At 38.7% G+C, this 21,240-nt stretch overlaps 1 protein-coding gene across 2 annotated transcripts in view; it reads right to left on the bottom strand.

Annotated features, from left to right (window-relative positions):
- Positions 1 to 21,240, bottom strand: part of FCHO2 (FCH and mu domain containing endocytic adaptor 2) — a 69,689-nt gene that overhangs the window by 43,409 nt on the left and 5,040 nt on the right. For both annotated transcript variants that reach the window (XM_077936281.1, XM_077936280.1), the window contains exons 2-7: positions 11,566 to 11,657; positions 7,184 to 7,258; positions 5,736 to 5,877; positions 5,495 to 5,647; positions 3,733 to 3,837; positions 2,193 to 2,291 (exon numbers count right to left, since the gene is read on the bottom strand). In XM_077936281.1, the coding sequence (XP_077792407.1) occupies positions 2,193 to 2,291; positions 3,733 to 3,837; positions 5,495 to 5,647; positions 5,736 to 5,877; positions 7,184 to 7,258; positions 11,566 to 11,657 (666 nt within the window). The remainder of the gene's footprint in view (positions 1 to 2,192; positions 2,292 to 3,732; positions 3,838 to 5,494; positions 5,648 to 5,735; positions 5,878 to 7,183; positions 7,259 to 11,565; positions 11,658 to 21,240) is intronic.

Genomic DNA, 21,240 nt, shown 5'->3' with positions numbered 1-21,240 from the left:
GGGACAGCAGGGAGGCGCAGCGCCGCCATCCCGCTGTTCCTCGACCTGGTTCGGTTTCCCCCCGACCTGCTTGGGGGGGGGGGAATAAAGGAAAACATTTTTTCCTTTATTTCCTCCCCCAAAAAACTAGGTGCATCCTATGGGACGGAGCGTCCTATGGGACGAAAAATACGGTAGTTCTGTAAGCCTTAGGGTTGTTTTCCTCAAACATTCCCTATGGTGACTGGCAAACTGCTTTTAGTTTCAAAAGCAATTTGTAATATGATTGGGGGGGTGTCAGCTGTTTGAAGTAAATATTATCACAGAGCTAGCACAATATTGTTGACTATGTCTTGGCCAGTCTTTGGATTTTAGACACTGTATTGTTAATATAATAAGCTAGGACTACTACGCCCCTCTAAGATCCTGAAATGTGTGTCTTATATGAACAACTTAGTTTCTTTAAAAAAGTTGTTTGGGTCCAGACCTGTCTGCAAATGGCATACTGAGGGTCTCTTTCAATACCAAACATATTAGGATTACTCAGAAAATCTGAATGATAGAAATACATTCTGTCTCCCTCAAGGTCACTTTCATTTTTAGTATAAGCATGATATAGCTATTTATAATTGATATAAACATGCAGTGATATAAATTAAACCATACCCATGTCTCAATCTAAGTTAAATCCTAATAAGAATTTGGCCAAAACAAAAAAAGTGTAAAGAAACAATTTCAAAATCATAAACACCATCCCTTTGATCTCAGATATCTGTATTTTTAGCTCAAACTAACGATTTGGGGAATAAAAAATAAGTTTTGCTTAGTGTTATTTTTTAACCATATGCAAAAATGCCATATCAACATTCTAATAGTATAATGAATACTGCACAACTATAAAAATACTAGAACACAAGGTACAATAGATATAAACTGTTATGGTAGGTTGTTTTTAGATCCTAGTTGGGCAAACTGATCTCTTTAATTACATGAAGAAAAAAATTAAAGTTTTAGAATTCAAACAGTCAAGATGACGATAAAAGCATTCAGTATGGAAATTCAGCAGTCAACGTTTTACTCCTGGAAATGAGCTATGAGACAAGATTCATTTATGCTAAATGTCAATAGAGATATATTTTCCACTTTGTGCCTAGCGAAGAGTTTTCTTCATTTAGATTCAGAGGCATCCTTTTTATAGTAAATAAAAGGGGACCAACTTCCAAGTAAATTTGTTTGGTAACAGCAAAATAATTATGCCCCATGCCAGATACACCAGAATGGAGCTTGCCAATGTGGTGCCCTTCAGATGTTGGTGAACTGTAACTCCCATCAGTGCCAATCAACATCACCAATGCTGAAGAAAGACAGGAGTTGTCCTCAAACAACATCTGGAGGGCACTACATTGACTGAAGTGTCCTTGTCCCATGCGACAAAGATCAACAACCTTAGTCACATTTGTTTTCTCATGCTACCACCAGATCTCTGGATCAGGGTGTTCAGAGTTGTGAATATATGAGTTCCCTGTCTGGGCCAATTATAAGTTATACTCAAACCACACTAAAATTCGGACCCATTTAGAAACTGTTTTGACTCAGTGCCACTCCGCAAGCCCTCCCCACAACCAGCCCACCCTTTTCCCAATCTGACCCTTGCACTGAGGAAGGGTGAATGTTTTAAGGAGCATCAAAGCAGCAGTAGATACCCAGTTCTGAGGCATCTAAAGATACTGGGAAACATGTGAACTATAGCAGATTGTAGTTTCCAGCGCTTCCCACTACCAGAGGTCTCAAGACAAAGACCACTGCTGCATTGAGGTTAACCTCCATCATCTCAAGTGAAGCTCCTCACAACTAGACTTTTGTAAAGATGTCTTTTCTCTCTTTACAACCGTAAGTATGAAAAGTGAGGGTCTGGTGGTGGGGTTTTCCCACAGACTTAAGCTCTATGGGCCCAAATATGCTTTTTATTTCTTCTTATCCTAGAAATACATACCGGTAATTACCAAAATTATTTTTACATCTAGATACAGGTACTGGAGGAACAATCTATAAAACTTGATTGAAAGTTTATCACACACCCATATCTTCCTCCACACCTACAGCAGCAGATTAAATACAACTCCTGCTAAATTTGGATACCTACGAACTTCAGTGAAGATGAAATACATCTTAATGTATAGCCTGAATAATAAGAGCTACTATAAAAAACTCACCTCGCCAATTTGTAAGTGAACTTCTTTGACTGTATTTGAAAAACATTCTATAATCTCTTTCATATGGAACAGATGCATTTCTTCAATGTCTTGAAATTTCTGCAGAACAAATAAGTGTTGTTTTTAGGGCTTATTTAGAGTTAAAACAGCTTAAGTCAAAACTGGATTTAAAATACTGATATACTGAACTGTCCACTGAGCTCCCATAATTAGCTAGCTTTCACATTTGGGATTGTGGAATACATTCATCAGTTAAGCTGTATCTAGTCTTGGTTCTAACTCATCCTTCAGCTGCTTAATATTGCAAAGACTCTACCAATCATGTGACAAAGTAAGGCCCTATGCACAGTAACTGAAAATTCACTTATACATAGTACAGCTTCTGTTTTTCAAAATTCCACTGGATGCTTATTTCGCCGTTTGAATCCCTGACATGTCCAGGAAATTCCAGACTTATTGCAACCCTACCTAAAGTCTATACATCTCAGCCACATGTAACATTTCAGTAAATGAACATTACTACTGCAGAAAGTTAAGGTCTTAATATGATGAGTAGAAAAAAGTCTTTCCCCCCTATACAATCATGTTTGAAAAAGACCCATTTTGTGGGTTTTAAGAGTTTAAGATAGCACACTTAAAAACGGAAAAATAAATATGAGGCTAAAAAAAGGCCCGTGTGAGGTTTAGCCTTCATTGACTACAGCTGCCACTTCTGCTTTATTAACTTATCAAATCCTGGCATATATATTTTACATTCAAAATTTTGAACTTAATTTGATCAAGGAAATTATATCAATCTTTTTTATTTGTTTGTTTTACTTTTTTACTCTGCCCTTCTGTTGCAGTCACCAACAGCTCCAATGGACCCAATTATATTGATATTCAGTTCAATCCTATAAATGCCAACGTACTTTTAAAAATTGATATGCCAAATCTAATCAAAATAAAGAGATGTGCATTAAGAATCTTCCAACAAGTATGCAATGTGAAGCTTCTGTTCTAGTGCAACACAAAGAACTAACTTAAAATACACAAACTCAAACACAGTACAGTTTGTTTGCTTTGCAAATACGACATTCCTTGCCAAGGAAGCTCTCAGCTTGCCTTAAATGGCAGGCATACTTCACATATTTTTCATGTTTATGTTATTTCTCTATTTATTAACAACAGTTTTAGGACCAAAAGTTAAGTGTTTAATATCAAAACTAAAATGGCAATATTCAAATAGCACAACAAATTCCACAATAAATTTGATCCAGGTGAAAGAAGCAAATCATTATGTAAGAAGAAATTAGCCAGGGGGAGTATAATGTTGTTTCTCTATCCCATGCACTTAAAACTTATCCAAAAGTATTTCCTGACACAAAAGTTCAAATTCTGAACCCAGAACTTAAAGCCAACTGTGCAGATTAGGAACACTTTTATTTAATTTGCTGACTGTATTCTCTTTTTCCAGACTCCTTGGAAAATTGTAAGTGAGAAGAGCAGAGACTGTGCAAATTATAGTGTTTGCCTTGCAGATACTGAAAAGAAGGTTTACCTGTGCAGTTTCGGTCATTTTTTGTTCAAAATCAGATTTTGCTGCAGCATATTTTTCAACATAGAGTTTATATGTATCGGTAGCCTTCTTGGATTTTACTGCTGCCTAAAATAAAATAATAAAATAATAATGATTGTAGGGAAGGAAGAAATAACAAGGCATACTTTTTACAATCAATTTAGCTGACTTACAATTTCATGTTTTGCTCCCTCACAGTAATTTCCAGTTCTTACCACATGAGGGCTCATGCAAACAACATACCACATGAAATTAAGTTGCTATATCACCTTGCAATGTTAAAACACAGTTGTTAGTAATCTCTAACACATTTTAAAATAACTTTGAGTTTATTGAAACTCGAAGGGGAAACATAGAACAAGATGGCAGGAAGATGACAGTAAGAGCTGTTCAACAATGGAACAGACTCCCATGAGAGGTGGTGGACTCTCCTTCCTTGGATGTTTTTAAGCAGAGGTTGGAGAGCCATTTGTCATGTGTGATCTAGTTGACATTCTTGCATTGCAGGGGGTTGGACTAGATGATCCTTGGGATCCGTTTCCAGTTCCACAATTCTATGATCCTATGATTCTATTTTAATATATTTTCTCTACTAATCCTTTCAAAGCATTCTTTAATTATATATAAACAAGTAGTGAAAACTATGGTGTTAATCTTTCCTGAATCTCACTACACATATTAGATTTTCCATTAAAATCAAGTTTATTGGCTCAGTTACACTGCACAGTATCAGTGTAGCACTATGCTTGTTTTAAAGAAAAATTCCAACTAGACCCAAAGTTGAACTTACCATAATCATTCTCTCCTTTGCACTTCAACGGTGGAAAACTGAATTGTTCAGAGGAGTCAAATACATTATGTATTCAAATGCCACTACACTTTTCAAGCTGAAAGTAATCATGCTTGCTTGTGGCATCAGAGTCTACTGCATGCTGACCATGTTAAGACATCCATTTAGACATTTAAATGGATGGTAAATTTTTTTTAGTAGTCTGAGACATATTACATAGACATATTACATAGCCTAATAGAAAGTGCTTTGGGGAAAATGTGTTTTCCTCACAGTAAATTCAGCAGGGGCTACACATAACTGAACAAGTGAACAAAACTGAGCAGGGCAATCCTAACAGGGCTCAAAGACTAGGTGCTGTGGTGGTTCCACTGCTCCAAAATGTTGCCTGCTCCTGCCAGTCAGGGTGGAAGATGCAGCTTTTTGTATTTTTGCTGGGCCAGTTGCAGGGCTGGCAAGTTAAGGAGCCAAAGGATCAAGCTCCTCAGGGATCTACAGTGGTATGGATCCCACTGGATCCCACCAGAACACGCTGTTTCTCCAGGGCTTGCTTTTGGCTACCACTGGTGGGAGACTTTGGCCACTCAGGCAGTGTTCAGGCATTTGTCACAGCAAAGTTAACTCAGTGACACTACTCTCTGCTGGCAGAGAGGAGCCCATGCTGCATCCTGGCCCACCCTCATCATCTACATCAGGTGGTTAGGATTACAGCCTCAGTGAATCTCAAAATGTTGCACCTGTGCAGACATAAGCTAATTCAATAAGCAAACAGAACCTTACTTTATACTATTATATAACATACTATTGTTTGTTTTACGCAAAAGACATCCTTTGATTATCCTTATTTTTTATGCTGAAAAACACTAAAAGCAGCAATGTCGTATGGATGTTTTCTATCTGTGCAGTTAGACTATTAAACTATAAAGAAAGGCAGCTAAATCTTTGAAACATTACCTTGTCTATTTCTCTCTGTGTTGCACCTTCCTTTTTCAAACGTTCCTGTTCCACACACTTTGAATTGTAGTTTTCTTTTGCTTTTTGAAGGGCCTGAGTAATATTCTGAATATTTTGCATTGCTTCCAAAGTTCCTGAAACTTCTTCTTTAGTCTGTTAAATATGACATGTGTGTTAAACACTACCAATTTAATATTTTCATCTGAAGTTATTAAAATGCATTAAAATGACTATACACAACCTTTTTATGAGCTTTTAGTTGTTCATCTCCATACTTCTGCACTTCTTTTATTAGTTCTTGCAACTTCCGAACAAGTTCTAAGTGACAGCTTGCTAATTTTTCTGATGATGATTTAAAAACATCCCAGACTGGTGCAAATGTCCTACAAATAAGAGAGAGAAAATGGGTGTTTTAGTGCTGAAATAGCTTGAAAGCAAAAAATAAATAAAAAATAACCACAGTTTTCTTTAATTGCAATTCCTAAGGATATTTGATTGAGTCTTACTTTTGTTTACTTTTATTCTGTTATCTTGTTGACCCAACAAAAATATATTCCCTATGGCCCAATAAGAATTTCTAAGTCCTGCATTTCAAGGTTTGACAAATGTCATCACAGCTTCTTATTACTGCTCAATGCATATTCAGGACTCACTTAAAATTACTTGGTTTAGAAGCAAAAAAAAAAAAAAAGGTAATTACTATAACAAGAACAGGGTTAGGAATGCTCTCCAATTCAGAAATTTACTCTAGATGTGGGAGCTCTGACTGAACAGGAATGTTTTAAGTTTTCATCCCTGTTCAAAGGCTTACAAGCACAGCTGAGGCAAGCAGTGCCTCGGTCCCAACTGTGTCATATTCCTGCAGATAATTTTAGGCCTGCTAGTCCTAAATCTCATTCTTGGCAAAATATGATGCTCCACCAGGGCTTTGGGCACACCTGCTCTAGTTAGGCAGTTGGGGCCTTGGGCATAGCAGAATGGAATGGCAGGGACATTACAGGGAGGCACTCTGTGAATAACTTTCAATTGTTTTTACAAATGTTTAGATGAAGAACTCATCAATGTTTTAGGTTTTTTAACATTCAAATGGAGCACTTATTAAAATATTACTCCTCTAGGAAGTTAAATGTCAAATTTCCACTAAAGAGAAAGTCACATACGGGTTAAACTTGTAAACTACTAAGGGCTGCCCAAATTCAATTCAGTAAAGGAAGTAGGTTTGCATCCACATATTTCCTTCTACTGAATGAATGTGGTAGCTACCTGGCTAATAGTTAGCAGCCACTTTACATTCTTTATCTTATAATAATTGCTATTGCCTTGTAAGGTAGGACAGATTCTTTTCATTCCCATATTCAACACGTAACTACCCAAGTTCTACCATAGATAGAGTATATCATGCTTCAGCAAATTCATGCAAAATACACAAACATTTTGCATTTTCTTTAAATGCACAGGTTTTTGTTTTTATTCAGAAAACACACAGAAGAGAAAAAAGGAGTAAGCTCCCAAAGCCATATACACACATACAGAGCTCAGTTTTAAGTGCTGTATACACACACATTCCAGATAATTCTGTAATATAATTAAGTATCAGTATTATATTATACAGAGAAAGGCAGAAAAGCTCCTCCAACAGCCTCCAAGAACTTGCACAAAATTATTTTGTTTTTAATCATTATAACTTACCCAAGCTGTGAATAATTGCTTGCTGATTTGGCTAGCTTTGTCATTGATCTTGAATATGCCTCTTCTATTGTAGCTCTATCAACGGAAGAAGACAATCAACAATCAGCAGTCCAAAACCAAAATACGTACAAATCTTAGAGCACATGAACAAATGCACTGTTTGTTAACAAACCACTACCTAAGTTAGTCTAAAGCTAGCCTAAAATCACGTGTTTTAACTCAATCTGCTAAGGTGTGCTTTTTTTCTAAGAGTCACATAAACCAGTAGGTAGAAGAATAGCTGAGTGTGGGTCATTAGGGGGACAAAGACGGGTGGTGACTCATCAAAAGCTGATCCATCAGGACATTTTCAATGCCTGCTATCAAGGGGGATGGAGCCCCTCCTCCAGTGTATGTTAGTGGGCAGTGATAAAAGGGGTTTAGGTTTTCAGTTTGGATAATGTAGGCTCAGGGAAATCCTTTTCAGTCTGTTAGAGGCAACAAGGAAGAAGAAGTGGATCCAGGGACAGCATGTAGGCTGAAATTACAGAGAGAGGGAGAGGGAGAGGGAGAGGGAGAGGGAGAGGGAGAGGGAGAGGGAGAGGGAGAGGGAGAGGGAGAGGGAGAGACAGACAGACAGACAAGAGAAAGAATATGGCTGGTTTCTGTGTTTTGGACCTAAATGCTGCTGTGCTGATGGGAGAAGCAAGAGACCCTCTTTGAGTATAATGGTTTGAACCCCTCTATATTGACCAGGGTGGTCCAACACGTGGCCATCAGCAGCACTGGATGCCCCTACCCTTCACAATCCTCATGCTGCCTTCCCAAAGCCAGGTAAGTAAGGTGGTAGGCTTTGGGAAGAAAGTGTGAGGGCTCTGACAGGGTGCTAGAGTCCTTCTATCCCCTTTCCAAAGCCTAGTTAGGGCTTTCCCAGCTTTGGGAAGGAGGTGGGAGGGCATTAAGTCCCTGCCAGAACCTTAAATCTCCTTCACAAAGCCCAGTGACTTCTTTAGCCAGCTTTAGGAAGGCAGCATGAGGGGTGGGGGGGTCGTCAACCCCCCCCCCTCATGTGTGTGTGACAAGGTGGTGTGCAGCCCAGGGGTTCTATGTCACAGTTCTCTTGAGGCCCACTTGATATGAAAAGTTCGATGGCCTGATCTAAATTCAGCTTGTATATACAGTGGTACCTTGGTTTACGAACTTAATCCGTTCTGAAAGTCCGTTCTTAAACCGAAACCATCCTTAAATGGAGGCATGCTTTCCCTAATGAGGCCTCCCGCTACCGGTCCCCTTCCACCGTTCGGCTTCTGTTCCTAGACTGAGGTAAAGTTTGCAAACCGTGACACAACTTCCGGTTTTGCAGAGTTTGTAAACCTAATCGTTCGTAAACAGGGCTGTTCTTAAACCGAGGTACCACTGTATGTGTAAATAAACCGTATATCATCAAGACACCATAGCCTCCACTGTGCCGCATTGTCCAAAAGGAAACCCAGACCTTGGGTAAAGTGTGCCTGCAACCCCTGAAATTTCACACTACTCATGAAGATATGGGTGGTGTCTAACAATATTATGTGCTTTCTTATTAAGCCTTTGTAAACTCCTTTGCAAACTGATATTGACTGCTGCACAAAATTGCCTCTCTATACAATCTAATCCCAGATATAACTAGCAGATACATTCCTTGAGAAGGTAACTAATTTGGATTTGTTGCATGATTAATTCCTCTAATGTTAGATCCCTAGGTCAAGGCAGTTACACTGATGTTTCAATGCAACTTTATTCCAAATATTGGAGAAGTTTGTTTGAAAGATTACTTTTAAAGCACTATAACAGGGGTAGGCAACCTAAGAACCGTGGGCCGGATGCCGCCCAATAGCCTTCTCAATCTGCCCCACGGACAGTCTGGGAATCAGTGTGTTTTTACATGAGTGGAATGTGTCCTTTTATTTAAAATGAATCTCTGGGTTATTTGTGGGGCCTGCCTGGTGTTTTTACATGAGTAGAATGTGTGCTTTTATTTAAAATGCATCTCTGGGTCATTTGTGGGGCATAGGAATTCGTTCATATCCCTCCCCAATATAGTCCGGCCCCACACAAGGTCTGAGCGATGGTAGACTGGCCCACGGCTGAAAAAGGTTGCTGACCCCTGCACTAGATTCCACTTAATGTATTTGAAGGTCTAAAAAGTGTCCTACAGTGGCAATAAAAAGGTTTTTTTTTTGGACAATTTCAGAACACAGCAGAAAGTGTCTTATATGAGGGGTAAAGGTGAAGGACCGCTGGACAGTTAAGTCTAGCTGAATTTGACTATGGGGCGCTCATCTCTGCTTTCAGGCTGAGGGAACTGGCGTATGTCTGCAGACAGCTTTTCCAGGTCATGTGGCCAGCATGACTAAACCGCTTCAGAGACAACAGGGCACTGTGATGGAAGCCAGAGCACACAGAAACACCATTTACCTTCCTGCTGCAGCAGTACCTATTTATCTACTTGTGCTGGTATGCTTTTGAACTGCTAGGTTGGCAGGAGCCGGGACAGAGCAATGGGAGCTCACCCCATTGCGCAGATTCAAACTGCCAACCTTGTGATCAGCAAGCCCAAGAGGCTCAGTGGTTTTTAGACCACAGTGCCACCACATCTCTTCCACATGAGGGGTAAAGTGATATGGCTGTAATATATCTTTGACTGTACTAATGAGAGTGAAACTTGTGACTCAAGTTACAGTTTACATCAAGTTTTGTGTTAGCAGCCAAAGGGCAAACACACAACAGATAATATTCTCTGCCTGAGATTTCCTTTTTTAATCTAAAGAGGTATATAAATGATTTTAAATAATAAATAAATAAAAACATTCTAACATAAGACCAAAGGGCTTGCAACAGTATAAGTCTTTAAGTAACCATGGAAAGAGATTTTGTACTCTTAAGAGTTACAAATTAGAATATTTTAAAGAAATGGATGACAATGAACTAAATTATGGGACAGAGGATCAAGGGTATGAACGATGCACAGCTAATCCTATTTGAAACTTTGCAGCTTTATTTATTAGAAGTATTTCCCCCCACGTTCCATTAAAATACTCAAGTCCCTTAGTACACTTCAAGCTTCTGCTTTTTAAATTCCTCTGTCTGCTTACTGGAAACTGGTTCATACTTCTATAGATATCTCTCTACAACATTTAATTATGACCACAGAAATACATTGTTTCCCTTTTTTATATTACTGCTCTATACCGAATTCTGTTTAATTTCTGAATTGATTGTATCAAATTCATATTTTAAACTACAAACAGATGTTCTCCAAATAGCTCATTTTCCCACTTTGCACACTAGTCTATAATTACACTTGCTGTAAACCCAAATAGCATGTGAAAAATAAGCTATGTAAGGACAATGTATTGCTGCAAAATCAACTTAGGTGGGATCCAAGGTTCCCCCTCTGTTGAAGGGAAGGAACATTTGTATTAACTCACTGATATGAACACTAATTTTCATGACTAGAATGCAGAATTTGCATTTCCTAGTGAAAATGCCTAATTTCTTGGATCAAAAAATAGACATGTATAATTCTAGAAGAGAAAATTTTGATTATGTAGTGTTCTCAGAAAGACGAAACTTTCAGTGTTCTTTTTTCTTTAATATTAATAAATTAAATATGATACAAGTATCAAAACATAAACAAATTAAAGCATCCACTTTATATTAAAAACATTTCTATAAGATCCTTACAACAGGGAGACTATTATCCACTCTATGGAGTTTCACCATTCTAAATGGTCATAACCCAGTGACAAAATTCTTTATAAAAACTACAGCTCTGTATTTCATTAACAAGTTTGAATGCATTTTAAGATTTACAGAATGCTGTCAATCAGACTAAATAAAGAGTACCAAACCATCTCCCATTCTTTCTTGTTTTGAAGGGCCTCCTTGCATTTCCAACAGCAAGCATAAACCAGTTTAGCAACCAGTAGCGCATGTTTTGGAAACAAGTGACTAGGAGAGCTCTACTTCTTTGCTAAATCTGAATCAAAAGAGACCATGACTGTTCTGAACCAATGTAGGCTGGATGAGTGTCAGTACACTGAGAAAGAATCCTGGCAGAATTAAGACTTTGCATGCAAGTAATTCTCAGGTTCAGGAGCTCTCTGGGTGGCAGAGGCAATAATAGCACACAGACTGGAGGCTCCCCAAGCTATCTTGATTTATTAGGGCCACAGTCCAATGCACACAGACCTGGAAATTAAGCCTCACTAAATTCAGTGGGGCTTATGTCTAAGTATACATGCATAGAACTATGACGTAAAACCATTAAACTGTAATACAGTAGTTGACTAGTATTCAGAAATATGTCTTCAGTGGTTTATGTAAGTATGCCAGAATAAGTAGCTAATAAACACACATACCTTTCTCTTATGAAATCTGCTAGTTCTTTTGTAGATACATGTCCATGTTTCATATTATGATAGAGAACATCAAAGCCATTGTTCCTTTCCCCCTATGATTAAAAAAAATTAAATGGTTTAGTTGAAGTTATGAATAATAGAATTAACAACAGAAGTTCACTCATTAGCGCCACTCCACAACCAGCTGCACAAGCACTAGAAGCAAACTCTATGAAACAAAGTATCTGGAACTAAATCACAGTAAGACTATTAATATAATGTGGTTTATTTAGAAATGTGGAGCAACAATAGTAGGGACCACAAACAGGACCCTCATATGGGGATTGCATCACTCTTGTGTAGTCCACACCTTCTACTACCCTTCTGTTACACTAAAAGATGAAGCAGCAAAAAATAATTGTTCCACTTCTAATATTTTGCATACTTATTACTTCCAACAGAGGTGTGTCCCATTCTAAAATGCTTCAAGAAGGGCTGTTTCCTTTTTAGCTATATTGAAAAGTATGCAATTACTGTCTTGTTCAACATGGTACACCAAGAGTAAAAGGGGGGCCATGGTGTTGTTCTTCCCTGCTCCAAATTAGATAAATGTTCCTTCTGACAATAGTGACTGATGGCATTAAACCACCACATCAAACCATTGTTAACAACTAACAATGATATAATGCGAACGTGCAACATGCCTATGCGTGCTGCTGAAAAATTGCTGCTCTGCTCCTTCCTCACTCCTTCTGTTGATACACCACCAGGAAACAAGCCTGTGTGTGGCTTGTTGTGACATCCGAACTAAGGCTTGTGGTTTGTTTCCCCCCAAATCAACCATGACAGTAAACAAAACAAACTTTGGTTATCACTTGTAGTTTGGAGAGAAACAAACCAAAGCCCAGGTTTAGACATTATGACTCCAGTTTACTTCCTGGTGGTGCATAAGCAGGCGTGCGGGAAGAGCACAGCGAGAACTTTGAGCTGTGTACAAAAGCATGCTGCTCATTCATATTAAACCATAGTTTGTTTCTGACTATGGCTTTTAACATTTAAAAAAGAATATCTGTTAAGAAAGCTTTTGTAATAAATCTAGATTACAATTAATCAGTTAGGATTGCCACAAAGTAATCTCATAATGAAAACTGAGAAAAAGAATTCAGCTTGATATTTTTGTTTGCTTTTTCCATTGTAAGCCATCCCCAAATTACTCTGTTAAGGTTCTAAATGATATGTCACCCAATAATACTTGTGTTCCTGATTCAACACTTTATCACACAACAAATTCAGAAAATGCAATGAAAGGCAGGATGCTGCAAACATGGAGCTATTTGCCTTCTGCGAAGGCGTACAGCCCAATGTTCCTCATATGCCCTTTGGGGAGCATGTGTAGTACATGACCTTAAGTTCATAAAGAACCCTGTACAAACTGTTGGTGTTAATGAACAAGAATCCAATAGCAATTCTTTAAGACCAAGGCTATAAAGTAAAACAGATAAATGTTTGTATTAAATTTGACTATTCTCTTTATTAACTAAGTAAAACAACTTCTAATGCTAACATGGAAATGAAAGTAGCTGTGCAAGCACTATCAAATGACCAGAGCATTTCCAAAAAACCAGTTCATAACAGGAAACACATTACAGGAACTCCTTGTTTTGTTAACTATCCTAGTGCCATATGAAAATTCTGCAGAAAAGATACAAGGCATCACCCTTGTCTATCCAAGCAGCATATTTGAACTTTAAAACTCCTGTTTAGCAGTGCAGCAACTTTTCAACAGCATTCTTGTTTCTACAATATGTAACTAAGCAAGGAATAGCTTCCTTCCATTATTCTATTGGTAAATACAGCAACTTAAGCTGCTGCAGTTTCTATATTAACATTAGCAAATCTGATAACACAGTATTTTTTTAGGTAAAAGGTAAAGGGACCCCCTGACCATTAGGTCCAGTCATGACTGACTCTGGGGTTTCAGCACTCATCTCGCTTTATTGGTCGAGGGAGCCAACGTACAGCTTCTGGGTCATGTGGCCAGCATGACTAAGCCGCTTCTGGCGAACCAGAGTAGCACATGGAAACGCCGTTTACCTTCCCACCGGAGCGGTACCTATTTATCTACTTGCACTTTGACATGCTTTTGAACTGCTAGGTTGACAGGAGCAGGGACCGAGCAACGGAAGCTCACCCTGTCGCGGGGATTCGAACTGCCGACCTTCTGATGGCAAGTCCTAGGCTCTGTGGTTTAACCCACAGCACCACCCGCGTCCCTAGTATTTTTATACTTGAAGTATAAACTACAAGAAGGCAGTACTGATTACTTACTTATTTCTCTGTAAATCACCCTATCTATAAATTCTACTTCCTTGAAAACCTAAAAAGATATATACAGCAAGAAATTGATAGCAAACCATTAAAATAGAAGTACATAAGTTGTTAATGAAGAGTACACATCCTATCTGTCAAACTGCAAATGCTTGAGTGAATAAAAATGTTTCAACTGGAGTCTCAAACACAACAATGTAAGAGACAGCAGCACCTTTAAGGGGTGATCATGCCAGGGTCTGGAGCCTACCACAGAGAACACCCTTCTAGATAACCCCTCTTATGCCTTTTTAAAAATTGGTGTTTCATAGGTTGCTTTTCAGTTCTCAGGGGTAGAAACATGGGGAAAGTTACCAGTTTTTGATAGCTGCTCAGCAATTTCACATTTGATTTCTTTCAGAACATGTGGGTGGATGCCATTCAGACCTGACAATTTGTCAGTGTTTATTTTGTCTATTAGGCCAAGAACTTCATCTCTTGTTCCTTCCTTCCTGCAAAAGTTCAGGCACTGGGATCTGCCCTACAGATGCAAAGAATTTAGCTTCTCTGCAAACTTATCCTCCTTTAACACATCTTTGACTCGCTTGACATCCAAGGGTGCAACTGCTTCCCTAATAGTTTCCAATAGTTATTAATGGATTTAAAGAACTTCTTGGACTTAAGGCTTTTTGGCAATGTGTTCCTTCAATTCTTTTTTCTTTTTTTAGTATCCTTTACCATATGCTTGCACATTTTTTGACCTAAGTTAGTGTTGCATTTTATCCTCTTTATCTGGACAAGACTTCCATTTTTTGACAGATGCCTTCTTGCCAGTAATACTTTCTTTTCTTTGATTCTGCTTGTTAAGAGTGCCAGCATTTTCTTGGCCCTCATGCTTCGTTTTCTGATCTGCAGTATACACTCCAGCTGAGCATCTAACATTGCGTTTTTAAAGAACTCCCAAGCATTTCTGAGTGTTTTTGCCCACTTGACTTTGCCTTTCAGCTTCCTTTTTATAAATGTCCTCATTTTGGGGAAGTATCCTCTTTTAAAATCAAATGTGACTGTTCTGGGCTTTCTTTAAAATTGGCGATCTACATGTATGTTTAATTTAATAGAACTGTGACCAGTGCTCCCAACTGACTTGCCAAAACTTACACATCATACTGGGTCCTAGAAACCACTTAAGATCAAGTTCAGAGTTGGTGCCCCTCTAGTCGGTTCCATGACCAACTGTTCTAGGACACAGCCATTTAGGGTATCCAGAAATTTTACCTTTCTGTCATGGAACATACATGACAGATGTGGGGGAAGTTTAAGTTACCCACTACTACATTTTCTCTTTTCAATGCTTCATTTGGATTTGAATTTCATTCTTCACCTCAAGACCACTCTGAGCATTTTGATCATGGGGACATAGCATGTTCACCAGATTAAATTACTCTTAGGACCCACAACTTGTCCCAGAATGTTCCCTAGTGGCTAACAATAGCTACTTGCTACAATGGCAAGTGCCTATGTTGTTAAAGGCAGCATGCCTCTGAATACCAATTGCTGGGAATCACGGGAGAGAAGAATGCCGTTGCACTAAAGTCCTGCTTTCAGGCTTCTCATAGGCATACACCTGGCCACTGAATGAACAGGATGGAATTGTCAGCAAGGCAAGTGAGGAATTTGTTGGACCTAATATTCTTGGCATATTTTGAGTTCCAACATATATCAGGGAAGTTGAAGTCTCCCATAACTATTCTCTCTCTCCTTCTTGAATGATTGGTAAACTGCTCTAGTAAGTCATCATCCAAGTCTTCAGTCTGGCTTGGAAGTCCATATATTTTTACCCATAGACTCTCAATCTGCCTTCCATATTCCAAGTCACGGATCTTTTTACAAGTATACACATTATTTACATATAATGGTACTCCACCTCCCTTCCGGTTTGATATATTATTTTAGAGCAGGTTGGACCCCTCAATTTCGACATTCCAGTCAAGAGTTTCATCCCACCAGGTTTCTGAAATGCCTATTAGATCATATTTGCCATTCTGTATTAAGAGCTCAAATTGGGCTTGCTTGTTTGCCATACTCTGTCCATTGGTATAAAATATTTACAAGCATTCCCAAGATTGAACATATTTAGTATTTAAACCACACTAAGTGCACTTTAATTATTTGCTTGCTTAATCAAATATTAAAATTACAGAAGTATACAAATTATAGCCAGGTTTAGAAGCCATGCATTACTATCTAGTAACCAGCTGTGAAGTCCAGTTCTGCCATGATACACATACAGTATTGTATAATGATGTAACTTGAGTTTTATGTATACTTAATTCCTCCACCACAACCACTTTCAACATGAAATTTGCTCTACAGGTTTTTTCTTCTCCTTTCATATTTTTAACTGCCCCAGGTTTACATGTGGTATTCAACTAGGTTTTACTCAGAAGAGACCCAATGAAATTAATGGACCTAACTTAGTTATGTACAGTATAAGAATTTCAGTGGATCTTTTCCAAGTAAAATTCAGTTGAATACTACCCTATGTTTTATATCAGGTTAGTTACAAAATAGTTACATTGCTGTTTCCTGGTAGAACCACAAAATACAGGGAACGAGCAGAATTTGGCTAATAAAATTATTTGAATTTTCTAAGAACTACTAGTTTTTCATGAAAGTGTTCATGTGGAATCTTAAAAGGCTAAACTCATTTACAATCTACTCAAAACAAGCCAGGATATGAACCCAGAGAATGCCTTATATCCTAGCTTGCTTTGAAGCTATTAACCAGAATTTCTGAATTTGCACACAATTGAATGTTATGGATAAGAGTTAAATGCTAGGTGTTTGCATAAAGGAAGGAGAGAAATGGCTGCAAAGAGGCTGCATGGTAGGCAAGTCATGGCTTAGTAAACTCAAATTATTGGCTTTCTGTTATATGCAAATGCAACGATTTATATAATGCATTCCAAGACAGCAATATTATGCATAACTATCTGGGAGTAAGCGCCACTGAACCCCATGGTACTTCCTTTGAGTAAAACAGCATTGATTCAAACACACTGAACATTTGTTTAACAAAGTTTGAGTCAGCCAAATACCACCTTTTGATTTTAATCAGAAATGAAAATATTATGAAAACATTTTACTATTTAAAGTGCTAGGCCAAAACAGGAAGCACATCAAAGAAAAAGAGTATCCGGGTTCTACTTGATTATTTTCTTCGCTGTTCCCTACCCTATTTCCATGTCTTTATTTTTGGTATGTACTAATTTGAATTGCAAGTTGACTAATTTGAATGTGAAAACTGAGTTACCTGGTTTACATGTCATGCTAAACCATTGTTTAGCATGACATGCACAAGCAGAAAGAAGCCGCAGCAATACTTGGGCTCAGGTACTCTCTCTCTCTTCTTCTCTGGCATAGCCAAGAGGCATCTGAATATTCCACTTTTCATTACCTACAGCTTGCCATGTGGTCCAAACCTAGATTTGTATTTAACCTTAAATTATGGTGAAACTGAACAAAGCAATTTCAGAAATAATGATTTGAAGTTGGCTTGTTTTAACCCAGGGGTGCAAGGATCCCTGGCCCATGGGCTGGATGCAGAACATAGTCTTCAACAGGGAGCACCCAGAGGGAAAAGGCTTTTGATATTGTCTGATGTTGCTGTGCAACTACAGCACCTTCCGCTGCAAAAAGATATGGAGCAAGAAAATCAGAGCAGAGAAGAAAGTGTGTTCTCTCTGTGTGTGATAAAGGTGTGTGGTTGTATGTGACGCATGAACTTTTGAATCTGACCCTGTCCCTTACTGGAATGTAGCCTACTACTTTGCAACAGGATGTTTGCCCCATTTCAAAAACGTTCCCCATTTTAAACTAACCACAATGACAAAGCAAACTCTAATTACCAAAAAAGCAAAATCTTCTGTACTCCCAGCTGTGTGGGAGAAGGGAGGCAGCACATGAACCTGAATCTCTGTTGGACTGGATCCTCCACGAAGCACTGTCGCCCACCCCTAACTCAAGACAGCCGCTCCAGGAGGATGCCATGGTTGATGGTATCAAAAGCCGTTGAAAGGTCAAGGAGAATTAACAAGGACAGATTTTCCCATCTCTCTCCTGACAAAGGTCATCCTACAGGGCGACCAAAGCAGTTTCTGTGCCAAAACAGGGCCTAAACAATGACTGAAATAGATCTAGAAAATCTGTTTCCTTCAAGAGCACCTGGATGTGGTCCACAACCACCCGTTCAAGTACCTTACCCTATAAGGGTAGATTAGCAACCGGCTGATGGTTACTTTCTGAATCCAAGGAGGGTTTCCTGAGGAGTGGCTTTGGCACTGCGTCCTTCAAGTAAGCGGAGACCACCCCCTCTCACATTAATCTCCTTCCTGGCGCAGTCAGCTGTCCCTTCCCTACTAGTTATTATCAGCTAAGAGGAGAAAGGGTCCAGAGTGCAAATGATCGCTGTGACTGATCCAAGCCTTACTAACTGAATCTCATCCAAAACAGTGCTCTGGACATCCCTTGAGATTCATCTGCTGTAACAGCAGAGTTAAGATCCAGGTGGATTGAAGCGATTTTATTCTCAAAATGCTTTGCAAGCAAGTCACAGCGAGCTACCATTGGTTCAACCACCTCCTTCAAGCCAGACTGTAAGAGGCCCCACACAGTCCAGAAAAGCTCTGCTGGATGGCAAGAAGAGAATGCAATGGAGGCAGCTAAGTATGCCTTCTTTGCTGCCTTCGCTGCTACTAGGTAGACTAGATGATGAACCCTCACAAGTGTTTGAATGCATTCCACATGAGTTTTCCTGCTTGTTTCCTCGCCTGGGAGGGGGCTTGACTGTGACATGGCCAGTGATTGCAAAAAGGTTACTAACCTAATGAGAGAATCAAGCTTCACCCTCCATTCCCTCTACTTTGTTTTTAAGCTGTAATTCCTGTTTACTGCAACAGATTAGCATAAATAAGTAAACCTTTCCTCCTACAGAGAGATTGGCTCAGTTTCCTGTATTTCCATACCTTTTTGAATTTGATCTAATCATCACAAACAGAAGCAAAACTTAAAAGCCTCCTTGAGCCTAGTCATTATCACCTCAATCACTTTCCAGAGCAAGGAAGACTAGTCACCATAATTAAGCTGAAGAGTAGATTTCCTGGAGCCTGTTATGTTCAACTACCTTTCTCGATAAGAAAACTTCGGAAAATCCATACAGCTAATAAGATGACATACTTTCAGTTTTGTTTTCTGACAATAATAATATAAACACACAAAATCAGATACAACCAATTTAGGGTAGTGGAAAGGTTTCTGAAAACCCTCTTTACAACTTACAGTATAGGGCAGAAGGCACAGAAATGAGAAAATACCAGAGTAACTCATTTTATTGCTTGAAGATGGAACTTTCAAGTTCATGCTAGGTTCTCAGATAGTGTGCAGCTCAAACAAGGAGCCCTGTAAGATAGGCACCAATTCCCTGCTTTCTGTACCACCAGAACATGTCTTCTGTATCTATAGCACTGTACCTATCTTCTCTAGCTACTACAGGAACTACTGTCTTTTCTGACACTTTTCCTTGGAAGGAGCAGTTATGCTAAATTCCTCAATTTCTGCATTTTCTGTTAGTAGTTCTCAACACTCACCTGGGGAACTTTGTTAGCTGTGGGAATTTATTGGTTTAATGGCTGAGAGTTTCAATTGCAAAAGAGAAAAGGAAAATGGAAGGCAGGGAAAATTGGCTCATACAAGTGACTACCAGTTTATATTGAGCATTCTGTAGCAAGAGGGTATTAGGATTGTGGAGTGATTGTCACAGGTTTGACAACAGTAATGTACCATAGAAAGTTTTGCAAAGTGGGAAAACTGAAGGAAGTTTTCCAATGCTTAATTTTTCTGTAAAAAATGTCCCATTAAAATTTTGTTTCATAAAAGTAGTAATAATTAGTGGATACCAATACGATTACAAGCTGCAAGCTTGGCAGTTTCAGAGTTGTAATTAATGTTTCTCAGGAAGTGTTAAAGAATGTACTTCTATATATTTTCCTGATTTGTCATTGGGGATAAAATAAAACTATAAATACACATGAATGTTACCTGATTGCCTGTGCAGGTCAAGTAAAAAAATGAAGCTAAAATTCTTATTTCATCTCAGACTGCATAATGTAAAAGAAGTTCATGCCACAGTCTTTACATTTTTGCAAGTACTTAAAAACAATTTACACATAAAGCTTTGAATGTGTTGGACTAGAACATTTAATAGTGCAATCCTAAACATTTCTATTCAGAAGTCACAAATTCACAGGCAATATTTCACTGCTTAGATTAGCCTTCTCCAACCCAATGCCCTTCAGGTGTTTGGGACTACAACTCCAATCAGCCCCAACAAGCACTGTAAGCATTCTAGTCTAAAACATCTGGAAGTTGAAGGCTGGTTTCATACTCCATGGCATGAGCCATATTATACTGACTACTAGCATCCAAGGGCTAAACAAGTCAATAATTTCTCTTCAGTAAATGCATATATAAACTTCCCAGAATCTGAATAGGCCTTGAAAACACCAACTTAAGTTATCAAATATTGCAAACACTGAACAACCATTTGGTTTCACATGATAGACAGTCATACTAAGCCACATCCTCCATTCTATTTTCATAAAATTTCCAGTAAGTGTCCTCTAAAATCACCTGGATGAAACCACCCACTCCAGCACCAAAATCTTCAAAATTGCAAACTGGAAACTGGGAGGTAAGTACACTATTTGTTGGGCTCAAATACAGCTTCTTTACCAGAGTGGCTGAGGAAACCCAGCCAGATGGGTGGGGTAGAAATAATAAATTATTATTATTATACCACTGCCTCCTTAAGAACTGTGGGAACTAATCCTTCAGAGTTGTCCACATGACCAACCCAGTTCTAGCTGATCTGAACTGTCAGGATGGGAAAGACCCTATAGAACACATATGTCTCAGCCTTCCAAGCAACTTGTCCACATACTCATGCAATACAAGCTTAAAAGGATCCATAACAACCTGACTAAACAATGTCCAAGCCCCATTCCTCTCAGAAGCCAGTGCGGATACAAGCAATTTTATCCGAAAACTGTCTAGTCATTTGGTCACAGCAAGCTTTTTGAGTGTTCCACTATCTGATCTCCTGATCCTATATGAAGATGGCTATTCCCCTTCTCCTGTACTTAAAAATGCAGTGTACTAATAGGCTGTTACAGGGAAACAGCAGCAACTGTCAAAAGGTCTTAAAGCACCAAACCAGATGTGAGTTTACAGTACCACAAATGATCAGTTATAAATAAGTTATCCTGTAATGGGGCAGGGAACTTAAAACTAAAAAGCAAAGTACCTCTCTATATAAACATGAACCCACTTTTA

The sequence above is a fragment of the Podarcis muralis genome, chromosome 11 (assembly GCF_964188315.1).
Source record: "Podarcis muralis chromosome 11, rPodMur119.hap1.1, whole genome shotgun sequence".
Taxonomy (NCBI): domain Eukaryota; kingdom Metazoa; phylum Chordata; class Lepidosauria; order Squamata; family Lacertidae; genus Podarcis; species Podarcis muralis.
This window is presented reverse-complemented; position numbering and strand designations above follow the sequence as displayed.